This window comes from Ochotona princeps, chromosome 5 (genome assembly GCF_030435755.1).
Source record: "Ochotona princeps isolate mOchPri1 chromosome 5, mOchPri1.hap1, whole genome shotgun sequence".
In the NCBI taxonomy this organism is placed as follows: Eukaryota; Metazoa; Chordata; class Mammalia; order Lagomorpha; family Ochotonidae; genus Ochotona; species Ochotona princeps.
Genome location: NC_080836.1, coordinates 46,714,302 through 46,733,667, shown reverse-complemented (window position 1 = coordinate 46,733,667; position 19,366 = coordinate 46,714,302). Strand labels below are relative to the sequence as shown.

Here is a 19,366-nt window from a genome sequence, read left to right as displayed (position 1 = left end):
TGAAGGTAAAATGTTTTATTAATTTAGTATGCAAATTTAAATTGGAAACAGCAGTAGCATGATAATTAGATTAAAATGGTAGAAGGTGTTGTTATGTAATTTATCAGGTTGAAATCAGGTAATTTTGTTTTCCTCTTAGGTTTTCACTGGAATCTTCACAGCAGAAATGTTTCTGAAAATTATTGCCATGGATCCTTATTATTATTTCCAAGAAGGCTGGAATATCTTTGATGGTTTTATTGTGACGCTTAGTTTGGTAGAACTTGGCCTCGCCAACGTGGAAGGATTATCAGTGCTCCGCTCATTCCGATTGGTAAAAAATGAACAAAAACTTGTCAACAATGCATGTTCTTGAGTAGTACCATCATTAGCACTTTACTTCTTGGGGTAACACTATATTATCAATATCTGCTTCCCAATTATTTAAAAATAATCTTTATTACAAAGAGCATGATCATGTGAACTTTATATTAATTAGTTATCATTCTAATTATTATTTTCTACAAACTATTGCAGTTAATATTTCCAAATATCAGAAATTACCTGAACAAAGTGCATCATCTTTTAATAGCAAATTCAAAGTACAGATAGCAATATATGACAGTCAGATATGAGATACATGCACAAAAACATTTCCCAATTCTACCTCTGGAAAATGTATATCTTCTAATATCAGAGCAAAGAAAAGTTTTTGGAGTTACTGAAAATGTTCCTTAATTAACATATATATACTATTGCAATCAAGGAAAGTATATAGAGTCATAGAAAAAATTTTCAAAATTTCAATGGAGATACATCTTATTGTTCCAAAGAACTGTTGATGAATATATATCAGGGCTCAGTATGGATTTGTTTTGCATGCTATTGACAAAAGAGAGTCTTACATCAGAGACCATTCAGGTACACAGCTAATTTTACCTTAAAAAAAATCTTAGAATTCTCTAATTAAAGGAAGGAATAATTAAATCCTAAATAATTGTTAAACATTTACTATTAGAGGGCCCAGCACAGTGGCTTAGAGGCTAAAGTCCTCGTCTTGAAAGCGCCGGGATCCCAAATAGGTGCCAGTTCTAATCCTGGCAGCTCCACTTCCCATCCAGCTCCCTGCTTGTGACCTGGGAAAGCAGCAGAGGATGGCCCAAAGCCTTGGGACCCTGCATGACTAGGGAGACCTGGAGGAAGCTCCTGGCTCCCGGTTCTGGATCAGCACAGCACCAGCCATTGTGGTCACTTGGGGAGTGAATCATCGGATTGAAGATCTTCCTCTCTGTCTCTCCTCCTCTCTGTATAGCTGACTTTGTAATAAAAATAAATAAATCTTAAAAAAATTTACTGTTAGAGAAAATTATCTACATGATTATATATGAAAGGAAAAACTAATTCTTCACAGGAGATCCAAAAATTAGTTATGAATTTGAGAGAAGAGCAGGCAAGATGTTGTAAGGCATTCAACTTTGATCATCATTTCTTGGCAAACCAAATAAAATTAATGATTATAATGCATATTAATATTTTATTTAATTAATGATTATAATGTATATTAATTTTTTTTATTTTCCAGCTCCGAGTTTTCAAGTTGGCAAAATCTTGGCCAACATTAAATATGTTGATAAAAATCATTGGAAATTCAGTGGGAGCTCTGGGAAATCTAACCCTGGTGTTGGCTATAATAGTCTTCATTTTTGCTGTGGTTGGCATGCAGCTCTTTGGCAAAAGTTACAAAGATTGTGTCTGCAAAATTGCCAGCGACTGTAAACTTCCCCGCTGGCACATGCATGACTTCTTCCATTCCTTCCTGATTGTGTTCCGTGTGCTGTGTGGAGAGTGGATAGAGACCATGTGGGACTGTATGGAGGTCGCTGGTCAAGCCATGTGCCTTACTGTCTTCATGATGGTCATGGTGATAGGAAACCTTGTGGTATGTATGCCTTTAAGATATATATATTTCAGAAATATGTAAAGAGTGTAATGAATGAAATCCATTTTGTCCAAATCTACCTTGTGATTATAGTTTTAAAGTATGGTATTTTGGACATGATTACATTCTTACTTTGAAAACATGATCATATAGCAGTAATTCAACAATTCTTATCCTCCACTCTATTGTGTCATTCATTTCAACACACTTGTTATGTGAATTTCAGTAAGATATCATGTTGAAGGCGGGTCTAAGAAGGTACACTGGGAACATTTTTACAAATTCAAAGCCAAGGAAGCAAGAACTCTTTTAAAAATAATAATAATATATTTAACATCAAAACATATAACAGCAATTGGGAAAGATCTTGACAATCTTAAAGATAGAAATGGAGCCATAGATGGTATAGGAACTGGCAATGGTGTTGAAAAAATATATGTAGAGAGACTAATGTTATTATGGCACTAAAAAGTGATGACTATAAGTGTTCATAATAATTCTGTCATTTCATTCCCCTTTTCAGGTAATATAGCATTTAGTTACTTTATGTGATATGATAGATATTATTAGCCAACACATGTTGATAATTTTGTAGTGGTTCTAAGTCACAGTATGACTAATCATGTCTATGATCATCCTACTGAAATAATATTTCTGTTTTTAATTTGGTGTTACTCTTCATAATGTGGAGATCTATAGTTTATTTCAAATGAAACACAATTAATTTGACAGTATAATAAAATATTAGAAATTATATATTCATAGTTCTCCTAATTAGTCATCAACAAGTTATTAAAATATGATGGGTCAGGAAATAAATATTAAGAATGCCTAAGTTAAACCTTTAATTCTCATTGTCATAATAGTGATGTTTCAGTTAATACCCAATTTACTCTCTCTTTTTATCCAAGATAGACTGCACAATGTATTTCCCCACATAATTATTACACTAATTATTTCAAAAATCTATAATTCGAGATAGTATATATGTATATATTTTAAATGTACATAGACCTATATGTTATGCATTATACATACTACTCTAAATTTAGTGACATATTAAGTCATTCAATTTATTTATTTTACAAATGGGAAAAATTAAGGCCAGTAGAAATGTGTTTGCCTACGGATGTAAAGTGAGTAGCTGTTGATTGAGTAGGACAACAATTCAGGTTACCATGTTTTAGTCATATGCTGTGTGGTATTTCTCCCTTATGTGATTTTAGAACTTACAGTAGAAAGTGATCATAACCTTCTCTTCTTTATTTTAGGTGAAATTGTAATTTTATTTTATTATTTTTAAGGTCCTGAACCTCTTTCTAGCGTTGCTTCTGAGCTCATTTAGTGCGGACAACCTTGCAGCCACTGACGATGACAATGAAATGAACAACCTTCAGATTGCTGTTGACAGAATGCACAAGGGGATAGCTTATGTAAAAAGAAAAATATATGAATTTATCCAACAATCCTTCGTCAGGAAACAAAAGATTTTGGATGAGATTAAACCACTTGATGACTTAAACAATAAGAAAGACAGTTGTATGTCCAACCATACAGCAGAAATTGGAAAAGATCATGACTATCTTAAAGATGTAAATGGAACCACAAGTGGTATAGGAACTGGCAGCAGTGTTGAAAAATATATTATTGATGAAAGTGATTATATGTCATTCATAAATAATCCCAGTCTTACTGTGACTGTACCTATTGCTGTAGGGGAGTCAGACTTCGAAAATTTAAATACAGAGGACTTCAGTAGTGAATCAGATCTGGAAGAAAGTAAGGAGGTAAGGTTCTAAAGATATGGGATAGGAATGAATTTATACATGTATAATATCTATATATGAGATATATTTATAGATATATACATATATATATAGCACTTTCATTTATGGATATATATTTGTCATCTAGGTTTTGCCATCCTATAAAATTCTATTTCACAGACACCAATGATTTAAATCCATGGACATTGTGGATAAATTCAGGAATTATAGGTTAATGTTAATTTTCTCACTCTTAGGAAAGGTTATTCAATGAATGAGCAAACAACAACCGATTTGTTCCTTATGATAATCTAACGAATGTATCATAACTTTTTTAAATTAAAAAAAAAGCTAGCTGTAGTAAAATGGGGAAAATCTGTTGGGGTGGGAGTTTGGGGGGAATTCCCAGTCTAAACAAAATTGTACCACATAATTCAAAATAAAAATATAAAATACATACATACATACATTTAAAATAAATAGTTCTTACAAATTATACCTATTTAGACTTTAGCACATTTCTAAAATAACTAGAAAAAATCCTACTGGGTTTTATAAGTAGTGAGCTCCAGAATAAATCAGTAAAATGTCATTTGAGTTCTGATAATTCAGTTCATGCTGATTGTGAACAGCATTTGGTGACAACCACTATGGACAGAACACCATTTATGAAGTGTCACAATATACCACATATATTGTCTTAGTTTACATTCACAAGATTGGTATCATTATTCCAAACTTACATATCAGGAAAATGAACATACTATGAACCAACAAACACCTGTTGAACTTGCTCAAATATTAAGTGGTGAATGCTGGATTGAAATCCAGGTAGTCTGCTCATGAGACCACTCTACTGAGTCTTCCTAAAAATGTTCAAAAATGCACTTTCTTTGGCATGTCTTGTAATCAATGATGCAATTCATTGAAGAGCTGAATATAGGTAATAACTACAGAGTGTCATTAGCAATTGGACCTCACCAGACAGAGCCAGCAATGCCTCCGAGTCCTTTTACCCAAGACACTCTTCCTGTACTGATCTGTGCTTCAGCAGATTTGTTTCTACATCCTATACTCTTTTAATATTTATTATGGAGTGTTTAGATTTCCTGACTATGGTTATCCAAAATTATAATTGAAGAACATTTTCTTCACATTTAATGTTGCTTGGAAGAATTTTCTAAACCATTAGGAAGGACTTCTAAGGTACCACATAAGCTAAAGACTTTGAGAAAAAGAAAAATGCTATATAAACAGAAGTTCATAGCACACACAAAATACTTATTAGAAAAATGAATATAAGGGTGATGAACATTAACTCTTGATGCCCTGTGTTAAAAGAAATATTTGCCACCATATGGACATTTTTTTCCATTTAAAACTTGTATCTTTCCTTATACGGGTTAAGGAATATATGACAATATTCACCTTAAGCACATTATTTGAATTGGATGGCAGGTAGTCTCCAGTACTACCATCTAACCAGAGACCCCACGTTCTCTCCAACCCTTACATTTAACCACTTATTAGTGACTGCCAGGTCAACTTTTCCTTGCCCATTTCTCTGAATCTCCACTGCCTACACCCAGTGCTGATAACAGATGGTCTTTCTAAAAGGCAAATATAGCCATAATTCCCTCCTCTCTAACAGTTTAGGATTTGCCCACAGAGCAGTCTATATTATTTAACATGGCCTGTGAGTCCTTGCAAAAATTGATGACTCTGAAGGTTCAGCTTCACGGACTAGTATTCCCTAGCCCTCATCACCAGCTGCACTGATCTTTCAGGTCATGAGACTCCTTGTGCTTTCTCAGGTTCTCTTTTTCATATTTGTTCTCTTTATTTAGAATATTCTTTCAATCCATTCTGTTTCCCCAATACTCAGCCTCACACATTGTATCTTTATGCTCACAAAAACCATTTTATCTACCCGTCCTTCCAAGACTCATACTCTAAATAAACCTGTGCTAAACTCTATTAGAGTAAATGACAGTGGCTGGCCTGCTTATCTGTATCTTCTGATTGTGAACCCATGAAGACAAGAAGCACATCAATTATATTCACAATTTTAGTTTGCAGGTCCTGGTTTGATGCTCAGATCATATTAGTACTTTTAAAAATATTTATTTATTTTTTTGTTGCTAGAAAGGCAGATTTACAAAGAAAATAGATAGAGAGCTTCAATTCACTGGTTCACTCCACAAATGGCCATAATGACAGCAGCTGAGCTGATCCAAAGCCAAGACCCAGGATCCTCCTCTGGGTATCCCACATGGCTTCAGGAGCTCAAGGATTTGGCCCATCCTCCACTGCTTTTCTAGGTCATAAGCATGGAGCTGGTTCGGAGATGGAACAGCCAAGATGCAAACTGGAATACTGGCATTACAAGTAGAGAATTATTATGCTATGCCACCTCACCAGCCTTGCATTAGTATTTTTCTGATTGCAAAGGTCAAATAGCATTTTTTCCTATTATAAATTACATGATAATATAATGAAAATTGTTACTGGTTATCAAGAAGGTACATGCCAAACATTTGCCATGTCTTACCATGGTTGAGTGAAACTGTGATCTTTTTATTTTTTATTCATTGAGTATTATGGTTGGTGGTGCATTAAGACTGTGATTAGGGAGTCAATTGAAATTATGCTTTGCAAAAAAAACAGAAAAAAGAAAATGTGATTGATAAACAATTGGTTATCTTGAATATTCTTAAAAACAAAAACAAAACCATATGAATTAAGAAACACTGTAAAACTTAGAGACCTAAATCTTAATAATGTGAAGATAATTCCTTGAAGTCCATAAAATTAGTCATTATGATATCAACTCACACTTGTCTGACTGTTGAAACAATACTTATACAATTTCCCTTCCCAACAGTTACACAGTAAATGTTATCATGTAATGTGAAAATTACCCTTGAAAGAACATTAGTCCCTGTGCTAAATTCAGCAAGATAAATTTAACAAAGGAAATTACCCTTTTGATTTGCTAATTAGATTTCTAGCTTGGGAATTAAAATTTCACTTTCCAGAATTGTTTTGTTTTCTCTTTTTACCTTTTAAGAATTTTCTGATGACCCAATTTATGATGAGATGCTATTTTTTTCATAATTAATCAATACAAACATTCATGTTTAACATACTGTAAAGCAGAACTCAGAAAATATTAAATACCTCCATCTTTGCCCCTATCCTACACAAGTGTTGGATGAATACTATAATTTTCCAATTAATAGAAACAATTAAATACTTGGTAAACATGAACAAAATACTGAAGATCGTAGTTCCAGTGCATAGATTAATAATGAATGTATCTAGGGAATGGGTTGACATAGGAATTGATGAGCTGTTTGATCCTTCCAAGAAGTTACTCTATAGAAAGGCTAAATCTCATTACAATGTCTTTCCCATTGACATTTTTGCTGCTCTTTTAAGAGTTTTTAATAGTGATTATTTTAATTTTTAATGTACCTAGTGTGTACTAAAATATTTAATATTTATTAATGCTATTTTTGAAGTAGAATTTCTCACATATATGACTTGATACACCTATATGTAACATACATGCATAATCTATCAATAGTAAAAAGTCTAGCTTTAAAATTGTATATATCATCCTTACACATAGATACTTGGGTATTATATTTATTACACATTCACATGCACACACACACATGAACACACATTCTGTATACTTTTAGCCTTTGTTATTTCTATAAATTTTTATAATCTGAACTTTTTTAAACTTCTATCACCATGATCTCTGTAACAAGCCAAATCTAAAAAAAAAAAAGTATGACCACTATAAGATGAAGTCAGAGGGCATAAAAAAAATCATTTAATCATTTACTCTGAAAGAAATAATGTAGAGTCTTTTGTTTGCTTTGCTTTGTTTTGCTTCACCCTCAAGGTCAAAGTCATTTGCTATGCTGTAGAACATTTTTGAAAAGCAAAAAATATTGCATAAATCCACTGAGTAGGAAAAATGCTTTTACGATCAGGATTGTAGTTATTAAGTGGTTATTGAATGCCCTGGTGTACAAGGGAAAGTGGATGCCTCAGATACACTGTGGTTTCTGCATTCTCTGAGCTCACACAGATTAAGTAAGCCTGCCAAAAGTATATGAAAAAAACAAAAATGACTGTGTAAGTTTATAATTTAGCTATTAGGAGTCATGTGTGAATACATACATATTTTTCAATGAAATAGATCTCTGGAATTACCAAATTAAAGGTTTATTAATGACAATAATGATTAAAATAGACTTAAAATATTTCTTTAGTCTCAAAACTCTAAGAATTAACTGCTTTGTTATATTAATTATGAGTTTCTTGTTCTGTTTTTGTATTTGTTTTTCTATGTGAAAACAGATTTATTTAAGAAAGAGGGAGAGAGGTCTTTTGCCATCTGACAGGAGGAGCTCCAAGGAAGGAAAATACCTGAACAGTACTGAGGGCTGAAGTTATGAAGTACCATTTCAGGGAGGGAGACAAATCCAAAATACAACTGAATTTCAATGTAAAAACAAAAAAGGAAAAGACAGTTGGCTATTTTAAAATATAGTTATTTATTTACTTACTTATTTATTTAAAAGCAGAGGGACAGAGAGTGAGAGAGAAATAGAGATCTCCTATCTGCTGGTTCACTTCCCAAATGGGTGCAGTAGTTGGGACTGGGCCAGGCTGAAGCCAGGACTCGGGATGTTGAGCCAGCTCTCCCACATCAGAATCAGAGGCCTTAAATCCCTGGGTCACCTGCTGTTGATTCCCCAGGTGCATTAGCAGGGAGATGAATTAGAAGTAAAATACCTGGTACTCAATCTTGCACTTCAATACAAAATTAACTCACTGTGCCACAATGCTGCTCGTAGACATGCTTATTTTGAAATAACTAAAAGTTCTTGTTGAGAAAGTTTTAACTTTACTATTATCCGATTTTTATCTGAATTAATGTTTCATGTGCTAATGCAGATGGACTTCTCACACAAATCCAAAGAGCTTTCCTTCATTGGACAATAGTGTTGTTAGCACAAATAATGAACAGAGCCACTGCATCTTTGACTTTAACAGTAAAAATGTAAAAGAATGTTGATGAAAATAATTTTGAGGGTTTACTATAATTTTTAAGTCTTCTTCTAAAGCATAAAGACACATCTAAATAGGGGCTTGGAAAATTTGAGTAATACACATGGTAAAGTAATGTATCATAGTTGTACATATTTCTAAACTTACAGTTGCAGAAAAAATTTAATACTATATAATTTTATTTTTGATGATGTTTACAGAGTTGGCTAGGGTGGGAAGAGTCTAGGGTTAAGGGAAAGTGGGTAGTGGGTAAGACCATTTTCTTTTTCTTCTTCCTGTATCTGAGGGAAAGGGGGCAGCAAGAAGGGGAGAAAGCACACCCAGCCTCCCAGTCACCTTAGTGTCCGGGGATGGGGAATGGCCCTGTGGTATCATCCCAGGGTCCCTAATGTGGACATGCTCTGAGGGTTCTACTCAAGTGGTTTTGATAGTTCTGAAATGTTGGTCTCACCACTCAAAGGTGAGGCAATCCCTTCGAGGTCTACTGGGTGACAAAGTCCAACTTAAAGCCTCCATTTGCTGGACTTTTGCTGTCCACACCAGGCTGGGGTAGTTGACAATTCTTTCTGCCCTCCATTCACTGCTATTATGCCAGATATCCTCTGCAGGCCCCAACGAACTGCCGTATCACCCTTGTGCATCTTTGTATGCCATCCACTACATCTAGGTTTCTGAAAAGGTCCAGTTCTGACATATTCATTCCACAGTCAGCAAACACAGTGGCCTTTTAATTGGAAGTCTCTCAGAAGTCATTCTTCACCTGCAACATATTCCCTCACTGGTCCTCCCTCCCAGACATCCCTTTGCCCCTTCCCCTGGTCAATCCACAGTCCCTTCACCCAGAGGCACATGGGGTGCCTGGTGCCAAATGGCACTTGAACGGGCTGGCCCAAGCCAGGCTGGGGGTCTGTGGTGCCAAATCCCCTCACATATCTTTAAATAAAGAAAGAAAGAATAAAAAATAACAGAATAGGCAACTATGCTGGAACACTGGTATAGTTAACACAAATGTGGTATTAACCAGGCCCAGAATGCCCGCCAGCTATTGGGTGCTTTTCTTCCAGCTGTGTGGCACTTATAACCTAGGCTGTTGCCTATAGCTGGGGATATTTTCAAGTGTCCATTGAATGCTCATACAAATTAACTATATACTGGATCTGAAAGTAAGCCTCAATAAACTCAAAATAGTGATATCTCATAAGGTGATCTGATCACAATAAATTGGTAGAATAATTCCAAACACATGAAAATTGGGAAATTTCCACCGAATCAAATATTAAGTAAAACATATGTGTGTCTATGGGTGTAGACATACATATATATACAAAGTAATTTAAAAATAAGAACATTTTATTTCAAAAATCTGGAATAAGAACAGTCTGAGTTTCTTACAATTATTAAGACTGACCAAGGACAAATGAAATGAATGTAGCATGAACCTTAGTTTGAGAAATTAGAAAAAGAACAAGATTGTGTGAATAAAAATAAGAAACTGAGTTATTATTACAGCAGGTAATTTCAATTTAGCAAATTATTCTTAAGAAAAAGTCAGTAAAATCCATAAATGGTGGTATGGCAGGCAGAACTCTAAGATGACCTCCATCCTATATTTGTAGCTGAAATCTATAAGAAGGACCCCCATCCTGTGATCATGTTATGTTTTCAACAAAATGAAGATTGTGCTAGGTGGTCCTGGCCGAAACAGATGAAGTCAAAGCAGGAATGTTCCCTCCCCTCCCCACCACTGGTCAAAGAAGAGAAGTCAGGGAAATACACTCTGGCTGGCCCAGGGTAAAGCCAGCACCAATGTTACACAGTGCACACAGAAAGTATATGGCAAGGAGCTGTAATCTTTAGATTGTGGTTCTTGATGGTTAGGCTAGACAGAAAGTCGAGACAACAGTCTTAAAATTGCAGAAATGTAATTGCACCAATAACAGGTGGTGAGTGACTGAATAGCACACAGAACAAATAGAGAATTTAAGAGCTAGATAAATGTGAGCATTTTCTCTTTTTCTAAGCTTACTTTTATGTCTCCTTGGGCTGGAGTGTGGCATGAGATTTTTCCCAGCGACAGACCCGGAATGTTTTAGCTTGTGCAGCCCAAGTAGCCACATCCTCTTGTGAGCTCTGTCATCACATATTATCTTGCTTAGTCCAAGCCTACTCTCCTTGTTGGCTTATCATCACTCCTAATACCACTCCAGTCTTGGCTTTGAGACTTTCCAAATGTATCATTCCGACCTCCTAAAGAATGTTAAAGCTAGTGTTTTAGAAATAATCTGCTCACTTTAATAAAAGAAACTGTGACACAGTTATGGGCCAAGAGTCACAGACAGTAAGAGATTGATTAAGCCCTAGATTTCTTTTCACCATTGATAGTTTTTGCTTGCTTGTTTGTTTTTTTCCCATTACAGTGGCCTAATTCAGGGAAAGGATGCAAAAGTGAGGTTGTTGGTAACCCTCAGGTGACTCACCTAAATGGTATCGATGTGTACTTCAAAGATGATGGAGAGCCTTTTAGTAAAACGGTGACTTGTTTCCAAAGGTCACACAAAGGCTTCTGCTGACAAATGCAATGAAGAAAACATACCCTCAAGGCCTTAACTTTCTTTAAAACTTAGGATGATGATATATGTCAGGTGTGACTAAGCTATATGATTAATAATGCCCACCTCTTCAATGGATGAGTGAATGTATAGAATGTATAGAATGAGTTTATGAATACATGCCAATAAAATCAATAATAAACTCCAAAGATATTATAGTAATGAAATGGGTATGTATACAGAAAGTCTGTCAAAAGACAACCAGCTTTTAATTTGAAACTTTTGAACTTTTGGTTATTTACCTATTAGCTGTACGATTTTGCCAAATCACATATACCACTAAGATTTACCTTTCTAATCTAACTATTGATGCTTTTCTAAACTCAGCTAAGCTCTAATCTTTGTAAGCTGCTTATAAAACAAAGTTAAGCAAAAATTATACAATTAATTTGATGGTATTGGACATATATGTTTTTCACATGGCAAAGCTTTCACACTTTGCTGCTCTAGTAAGCATAATGAAGTAAGAACTAAGGAGGAAGAAATGAGCATTTTTCTAAAATGATCCAATATAACACCCCATACTGGGCAGAAGCAAATCAAATCATGGAGAATTCCTTCCACAGACTGGCACACAAAACATTTTCCCCCAGATAGAACAGAGAGAGAGAGAGAGAGAGAGAGAGAGAGAGAGATTGATTTTGCAAATTGTACTGTATGACATGATGTCAGTTCTTAAAGTTTATATACTAAAATCCTGAAACACTTTTCCTTATAACCAGAAGGAAAAAAAAAAAAAAACGAAGAAAACACTCTCTCTTCAATTGGTAACCTCTTCCACCACTCTCTCCCACATAACTAGGGGTTTTGGTGAACAAATTCCAAACTGTTGAGACTTTTTAATGAATATCTTTGTGTATTAACTTTTTGCCATATTATTTTATCCAAATAAATATAAATAAAAATAAATTGCTTGGGCCCAGTGTGGTAGCCCAGTGGCTAAAGCCCTCGCCATGCACGCACCAGGATCAAATGGTGCCAGTTCGAGTTCTGGCTACTCCACTTCCCATCCTGCTTCCTGCTTGTGGCCTGGGAAATCAGTGCAGGACGGCCCAAAGCCTTGGGACCCTGAACCTGCATTGATGACCTAGAAGAAACTCCTGGGTTTGGATCAGCTTAGTTCCGGCCATTGCAGTCACCTTGGAGATGAGCCAGCAGACGGGAGATCCTTGTCTCTATTTCTCCTTCTCTCTGTAATTTTGACTTTCCAATACATAAATAAATCTTTAAGAAATTGCTAGAAGAGGGCCCAGAGTGATAGCGCAGTGGTTAAGGTCCTCGCCTTGCACATGCCAGGATCCCATATGGGCGCTGGTTCTAATCCCAGCGGCTCCACTTCCCATCCAGCTCCCTACTTGTGGCCTGGGAAAGCAGTCAAGGATGGCCCACAGTCTTGGGACCCTGCGCCTGTGTGGGAGACCTGGAAGCGCTCCTGGCTCCTGGCTTTGGATTGTCTCTGCTCCAGCCGTTGTGGTCACTTGGGGAGTGAATCATCAGACGGAAGATCTTCCTCTCTGTCTCTCCTCCTCTCTGTATATCTGCCTTTCCAATAAAAATAAATAAATCTTTAAAACAAAAAAGAAATTGCTAGAAGAAAGAAATTGCTAGAATTGGAGTTTTCCAACCCCTCAACTTATTTCCAGAAAAACGTTACTAAAGCCTCAGTAATCTTTCCTATCACTCACCAAGTAATTTTCCTTCCACTTTAATATCTTCCTTCTAATTTGAGCAAGCATATTGCCACATTTTGATTAAAATGTGATATGGTGCTAACATTTCTTTCTACCTTTTGTAAGAGCTACTTAATGTTTTACACAATACAGATTTGTGAACTTGGGGGATCAACTCTCCTCTTCTTCCCATCCTATATCCCCCTCCTACATTTGTCCACCAGCTATTACAATGGCATAATCATTCATTTCACTGTTATAAGCTTAACTTCATGATATGTAAATATATCATGGCATGGCAAGTAAAGGAGAAGGCAGAAAATAAAATGACAGCATAAATGTACATTTAAAACTAATATTAGGAATAGTACTATTATACAGTAGTAAAGATGGATGCAGTATTGACTTATTTTTAAACAGCTCATCTTCTGTATCATGAATGTGTGAAACACATGATGGTGGAACATGCCTGCTTGGCTTTATCCTCCAACACTGACATCTAGATCTCCTCAAATCATAGGCCAGAAGCCTCTCTTATATAATGACAAGTGCTCTCCTTAAACTGGAAGATAAACACTGAAAAATCATAATTAAGCTATATACCTCACTATCTGAAAAAATGTTCTTTCCCCAAATTATAAAAAACATTAATGGTAAACCTTGTAGTATATTATATAGTATTTGCAAGAATTAAATGCTTATGCTTCATCATGATACCTACCCCTCTAGGTTTTTCAAATTCACTATTACTAGTGGGTGAAAGGTCTCAGTGGTCCTATTTTTGTTTATTTATTTAAAAGGCAGTTAGAGAGTAAGAGGGAAAGAGAGATACACACAGACCTTCCATAGGCTGGTTCATTTCTCTTGAATGGTTAAAATGATCAAGTCTGGACCAGGCTGAAGTCAGTAGCAGCAACACTGGATGCCCCACATGTGTGGGTAAAGCCATGTTCTGCTCCTTTTCCAAGGCATTAGCAGGCGGTTGAATCAGAAGTGGAATAGCCAGGTTTCCCATATGGGATGCCAGTATTCCAAGTGGCTTAAGTCCTGTGCCACAATGCCAGCACCTCCCACAGAATATTTACTGATGTCATTTTACTGTACGTTAGACTTTAAAATATTTGCCAGAAATTGAAATAGTTCAAAATTTACTAAGTTGCTTTTATTGGTATGTGTTTTTACTTTTTTCTTAATTTTACTTATTTTTATTATTATCATTTTATGACACAGTTCCATAGGCCCTAGGAGTTCCCTTATCCCCTTCGCAAATCCCCCCACCTAGTTCCTCTATATCATTACTAAAGTATAGTTCTTCATACACAGTCATATGTCCATCATTGCGGGCATGGACAATGGCAGAGAGTCCAGCATCCTATTGTCAAGATAGAGTAAACAGTTTCATTGTAAGTCCACCTTTGTCTGGAAGTGGAGATACATACTACATTGTATCCTCATATCTGGATATGTCAGTCTCCATTTCAGTTACTGTACATCCCCTTACATAAAAAGTCACAATACAAAATCAACAATAGGAAGAAAAATAGAAATTTACAATGCCATGAAGTTAAGTAACATGTTACTAGATATGACAGTCTCCATTACACAACTATTATACATCCCCTTAAATGAAAAGTCACAAAACAAAATCAACATCAGGAAGAAAACAAAGAAATTAACAAAACCATGAAGTTAAATAACATGCTACTGAATGACTAATGTATCGCTGAAGAAATGAAAATCAAGAACCTTCTTGCAGAAAATGATGCTACTGTATGATCTATGAGTCACTGAACAATTTTATGAAAAGAAACTGTTTTAAAGAGATGAAAGTAACAAAAACATCAAAATCCATGATATAGTTTCCGCTGATTTTTGTTGGTGAAATGTGTCTCTTCTAGACAACAAATAGATAGTTTTGTTTTTTAATCCAGTCTACTAATCCATGATGTTCGATTGATGAGTTTAAGCTGTTTACATTCAGGGTTAATATGAATGGGTGGTAATTTGGTTCTGTCATTTTAGGAATGGGTTGTTCATTGATTTAGTCTTCTGTTGTTATTTTGCTGGGATGTTCTTCTCATTTGCCTTTGGTTTTGTTGGGCATGATTTCTTTTCTCTGTCAAGGGAACATCTTTTATATGAGAAGTCTTCAAAATGTTCATTGGATGTGAGTTATGAAAAGCATGGGCTTGAAAAACTTGTATTAATATCAACTAAATTTTGAATTTGTTTTTCCATGGACATTTTTAAGTTTATATCTTCATATAATGACTTCTGTATGAAGAGGGTGTGGAATACACAAATATTAACACTTTTATAATAAATCATTCTAAATTCCTTAATTGTGAATCCTAAACATCCTAATTGTGAATATTTTAAACACCTAATATGACAGGAATAAGTAGTATTTTCTCATAAAAAAGAAAATACATAAAGTCCAACATCAAAATGAAGAACATAATGAAGATTTATCCTTTTCAAGCAGGTGTTTAGATCCTCTACTACACGGTTTTCTCTTTCCCCTTTCTCACTCTTGCTGGTTCTTCACCTTCTCTCATCCATGAGACACAGGTTAGAGCAGGACAAGTAGCTGATAGCCAGTGTAACATTATAACATAGAAATCTATAATCTTTCTTTGTGATTAAAGGAAGTTACTTTTTTATGTCCATCTCATGTTCAGAAACTGAATGAAAGCAGTAGCTCATCAGAAGGTAGCACAGTGGACATTGGTGCGCCTGCAGAGGAGCAGCCTGTGGTAGAGCCAGAAGAGACTCTTGAGCCTGAAGCCTGCTTCACCGAAGGTAACAAAAATTACCTTCTATAATCCTTCCTTTCCTGAGTACAGTGGTCCTTCCTCCCTTCCTTCCTTCCCATCTTCCTTCACACCTGCTCACTCCTTTCTTCCCTTTCATCCCTTTCTTCCTTCCTTCCTTATTTCATTTTTTCTATTTCTTTTTCTTTCTTTTTTTTTTCTTCCAACACACCTTTTCTTTTTGCCTCTACACAAAATCCTGCTACCCATATATCTTCTCTTGAAAACCAGACTTTCTAGTTCTTAGGAGCAAATATGTGTTCTGCTTATTTTTCTTTCTTGGCATCCTCCATGGTATTAACAGAGGTCAAAGATATACATGTTGGTTTAATTCTGATGTTAAAGGAGGTGAAAGCAGTGTGGGGATATCAACATCAAAAGTGTGAAAATCACAATTTAGAGGGCTAAGTTTTGAAAATGATATAAGTCCTTTTAGGAACATCACAAAATCCCTAAATGTTGGATTTTATGGGATGTTTTTATTCCAGGTCCTCTTTAAGAGGGTAGTGTTTCATTTATTATTATTCATTCCCATTTTGAAATCATTTCTAGTGCTGCTTCAACAGAATGCAATAGGATAATATTATATAAGGCAAAGCTACTTGTAATTAGTGAGTTTTGGGTGAAGGGATAAAACTGTGTTACTGAAAAGGCAAATATTAGCTGACGACCCATTAAAAAGTAGAATAATTTTCAAAATGACAGCTAATGAATATGTTGTTACTACTCAAGGTTAACAGCTTTTCCTAGCCTGTTGGAGATTACAACTGTCATTAAGAGATGAAGTCAGGATATGCCATTTGGGGCCAGGAGTGCAGCAGAATCATTTTATCTACTGCTTGAACATTATATTTGCAGGCTGTGTACAAAGATTTAAGTGTTGCCAAATCAGTGTAGAAGAAGGGAGAGGAAAACAATGGTGGAACCTGAGAAGAACATGCTTCCGAATAGTTGAACATAACTGGTTTGAGACCTTCATTGTCTTCATGATTCTCCTTAGCAGTGGTGCTCTGGTGAGTGGACATTAAGCAAACATTTTTAGAGCCTTCTAATATAATGATTTTAGTCTTAGTATCCAATACATATTTGGTTATTCCACATTGTGTCTTCTGCAGTATAGACTGTATGTGTAACTGTGTATGCCTGGAACTACTTTCATTACCAAATATACTTCTATTACATAACAACCTTTTGTTAATTATCAAGTAGTTAAGTAATCCAGAGCCTATACCTTATTCATAAACAAAAATAGAAACATGCAATTACTCATAGAAAATAATCATGGGAACCACAATATAGCTAATGAAGATCCTGTGACTGGGAATATATATTCTCTCTCTCTCTCTCTCTCTCTCTCTCTCTCTCTACACACATATATATATATATATATATATATATATATATATATATAGAATATATATATATAGAATATATATATAGAATATATATATAGAATATGTATATATATATATATATTCTCTTTCCAATTGTGTTCACTATTTTTGTGCTACTCAGAAAACAATAAATGCTGGTAACAACAAATATTGGGCAATATTCTTAAGTGATTCATTTAAGAACTGATTTCTCTTTATAAAAGGTGTTCACTTAATCAGAATCAATTTATATATAAAAGTATAAATATAATAGTACTGATCCAGAAGGAGCATGGAGATTCTTTGAGGGATATAGAAGGAGTATCTTAACATTGCTTACAAATTTCTTCAACTTTAGTTGTAAATTCTAATATATGCTTGTATTTTCCTAAAGGGTTTTGTGATAAAGATTTTTTTGTATGCTACTTAAGATAGAAATAATCTTTCAACACTGAAAGAAACATGTACTTAGAAATATAGTCTCAAGAAAAATTAATCATAGAATAATACATAGTATGATTTACATGAAAAAATAACACAATCACTGCTATAATATATCTCTACAGAAAAATATAACTTAAAATAAGGAAAGGAAGAGGATGGAAGGAATAAAGTAGATTATTTCGTATAATATGGCTATGTGTTGATCAACCATAAGTTTTATAGTGTCAGAATACATCATTTTTTTCAGACCCCTTTCTATGAAAAGATAAACAGGCAAAATGTAACAAAAATAATATATAATATATAATATTAAATTAGTGTGACTGCATTCAAATATAACATCATGAATTATGCCCAAAGTAAATAATGATATAAAGAATTCTGTCCTAAAGAAAAAAATTAATGTATTAGAATTGAAATTACCTTCTTTCATCTGGCTTGTAAGAGCAGTAAGAAGTTAACCATGATGTGTACTTTTTTTTCTTTATAGGCATTTGAAGACATATATATTGATCAGCGAAAGACAATTAAGACTATGTTGGAATATGCTGATAAGGTTTTCACTTACATTTTCATTCTGGAAATGCTCCTAAAATGGGTGGCATACGGGTATCAAACATATTTCACCAATGCTTGGTGTTGGCTGGATTTCTTAATTGTTGATGTAGGTATCTTGATTTTTTTTCATTTAAGATACTTTATCTTAATTATACTCTATCTGATATAGTGAGTGTCTGACCTTTGATTTGGTGATAATATATTTACTTATATGGTACACTCATAAACTAAGAGTGTTATCTTTGGAGAAGATGGATTATATTAATACTGTTTGCAAATATTCAGGGGGTAAAATGTATAGCAGTGAACTAGAATAGAAAGCATTGTCTTAAAAAAAAAAAGAAGAACATATCAGCAGTTCGTAGGCAAAAGGAGTGGAATAGGGAACTTAATGCAGGGGGAGTAATTAAAGTAGTAAATAATTTGTAACTTAAATTGTATACTGACAGTAATTTCCCTAGAATGTAGATGACATTCACACCAAGGCCTCAGTCTACCAAACAGCCCTCCATAGAATTTGTGTATCTAATGACTACCACACCGTTTATCACAGGGCACTCCTAGATGTGTTAATCCAATAGTTAAAATCATGATTCTCTCTCTCTCTCTCTCTTTTAGCATTTATTTGAAAGGCACAAAGGTGGTTATATTCATTATTACTAGTTGGCCTTTAGTATTTATGTCTGAAACATCTCAGAGAATTCTACAGTGAATTTTGTAGCTATGCATATGAATGTTTATTTCCAACATCCTCTTTTACTTATTTCATAAATAGTAATCTAGCAAAAGAAAACTTTGCAAAAAATAATGTCCTGTTCATATGGAATTATCAAATGCTGCCACTTGTATACAAGAGAAGTTACAATTCTGCTTGGATATGAAGATTTGGCAAATTATTTAGAGAGTTATATACTGAAGATTTAGATTTAAAGATACTACACATAATTCTGGGAAATCGTGATGTTTCATATTGTATGTGTCATGTTATGTCTAATTAGTAAAATCATATTTATCTCTTCAGCATTTCATTATGATGAAAACATTAAAATCTTTTCTTCTGTTTTTTTTCTACAGAAATATACACTATATTTATCTTTGTAACTAGCCATAGGCAACAACCTAAG

General features: G+C 34.6%; 1 protein-coding gene across 1 annotated transcript in view; it reads left to right on the top strand.

Annotated features, from left to right (window-relative positions):
• Positions 1-19,366, top strand: part of SCN1A (sodium voltage-gated channel alpha subunit 1) — a 68,046-nt gene that overhangs the window by 30,716 nt on the left and 17,964 nt on the right. Inside the window, exons 14-19 of the mRNA XM_058664579.1 lie at positions 140-313; positions 1,562-1,918; positions 3,223-3,705; positions 15,736-15,856; positions 16,726-16,880; positions 18,175-18,348. Of these exons, the coding sequence (XP_058520562.1) occupies positions 140-313; positions 1,562-1,918; positions 3,223-3,705; positions 15,736-15,856; positions 16,726-16,880; positions 18,175-18,348 (1,464 nt within the window). The remainder of the gene's footprint in view (positions 1-139; positions 314-1,561; positions 1,919-3,222; positions 3,706-15,735; positions 15,857-16,725; positions 16,881-18,174; positions 18,349-19,366) is intronic.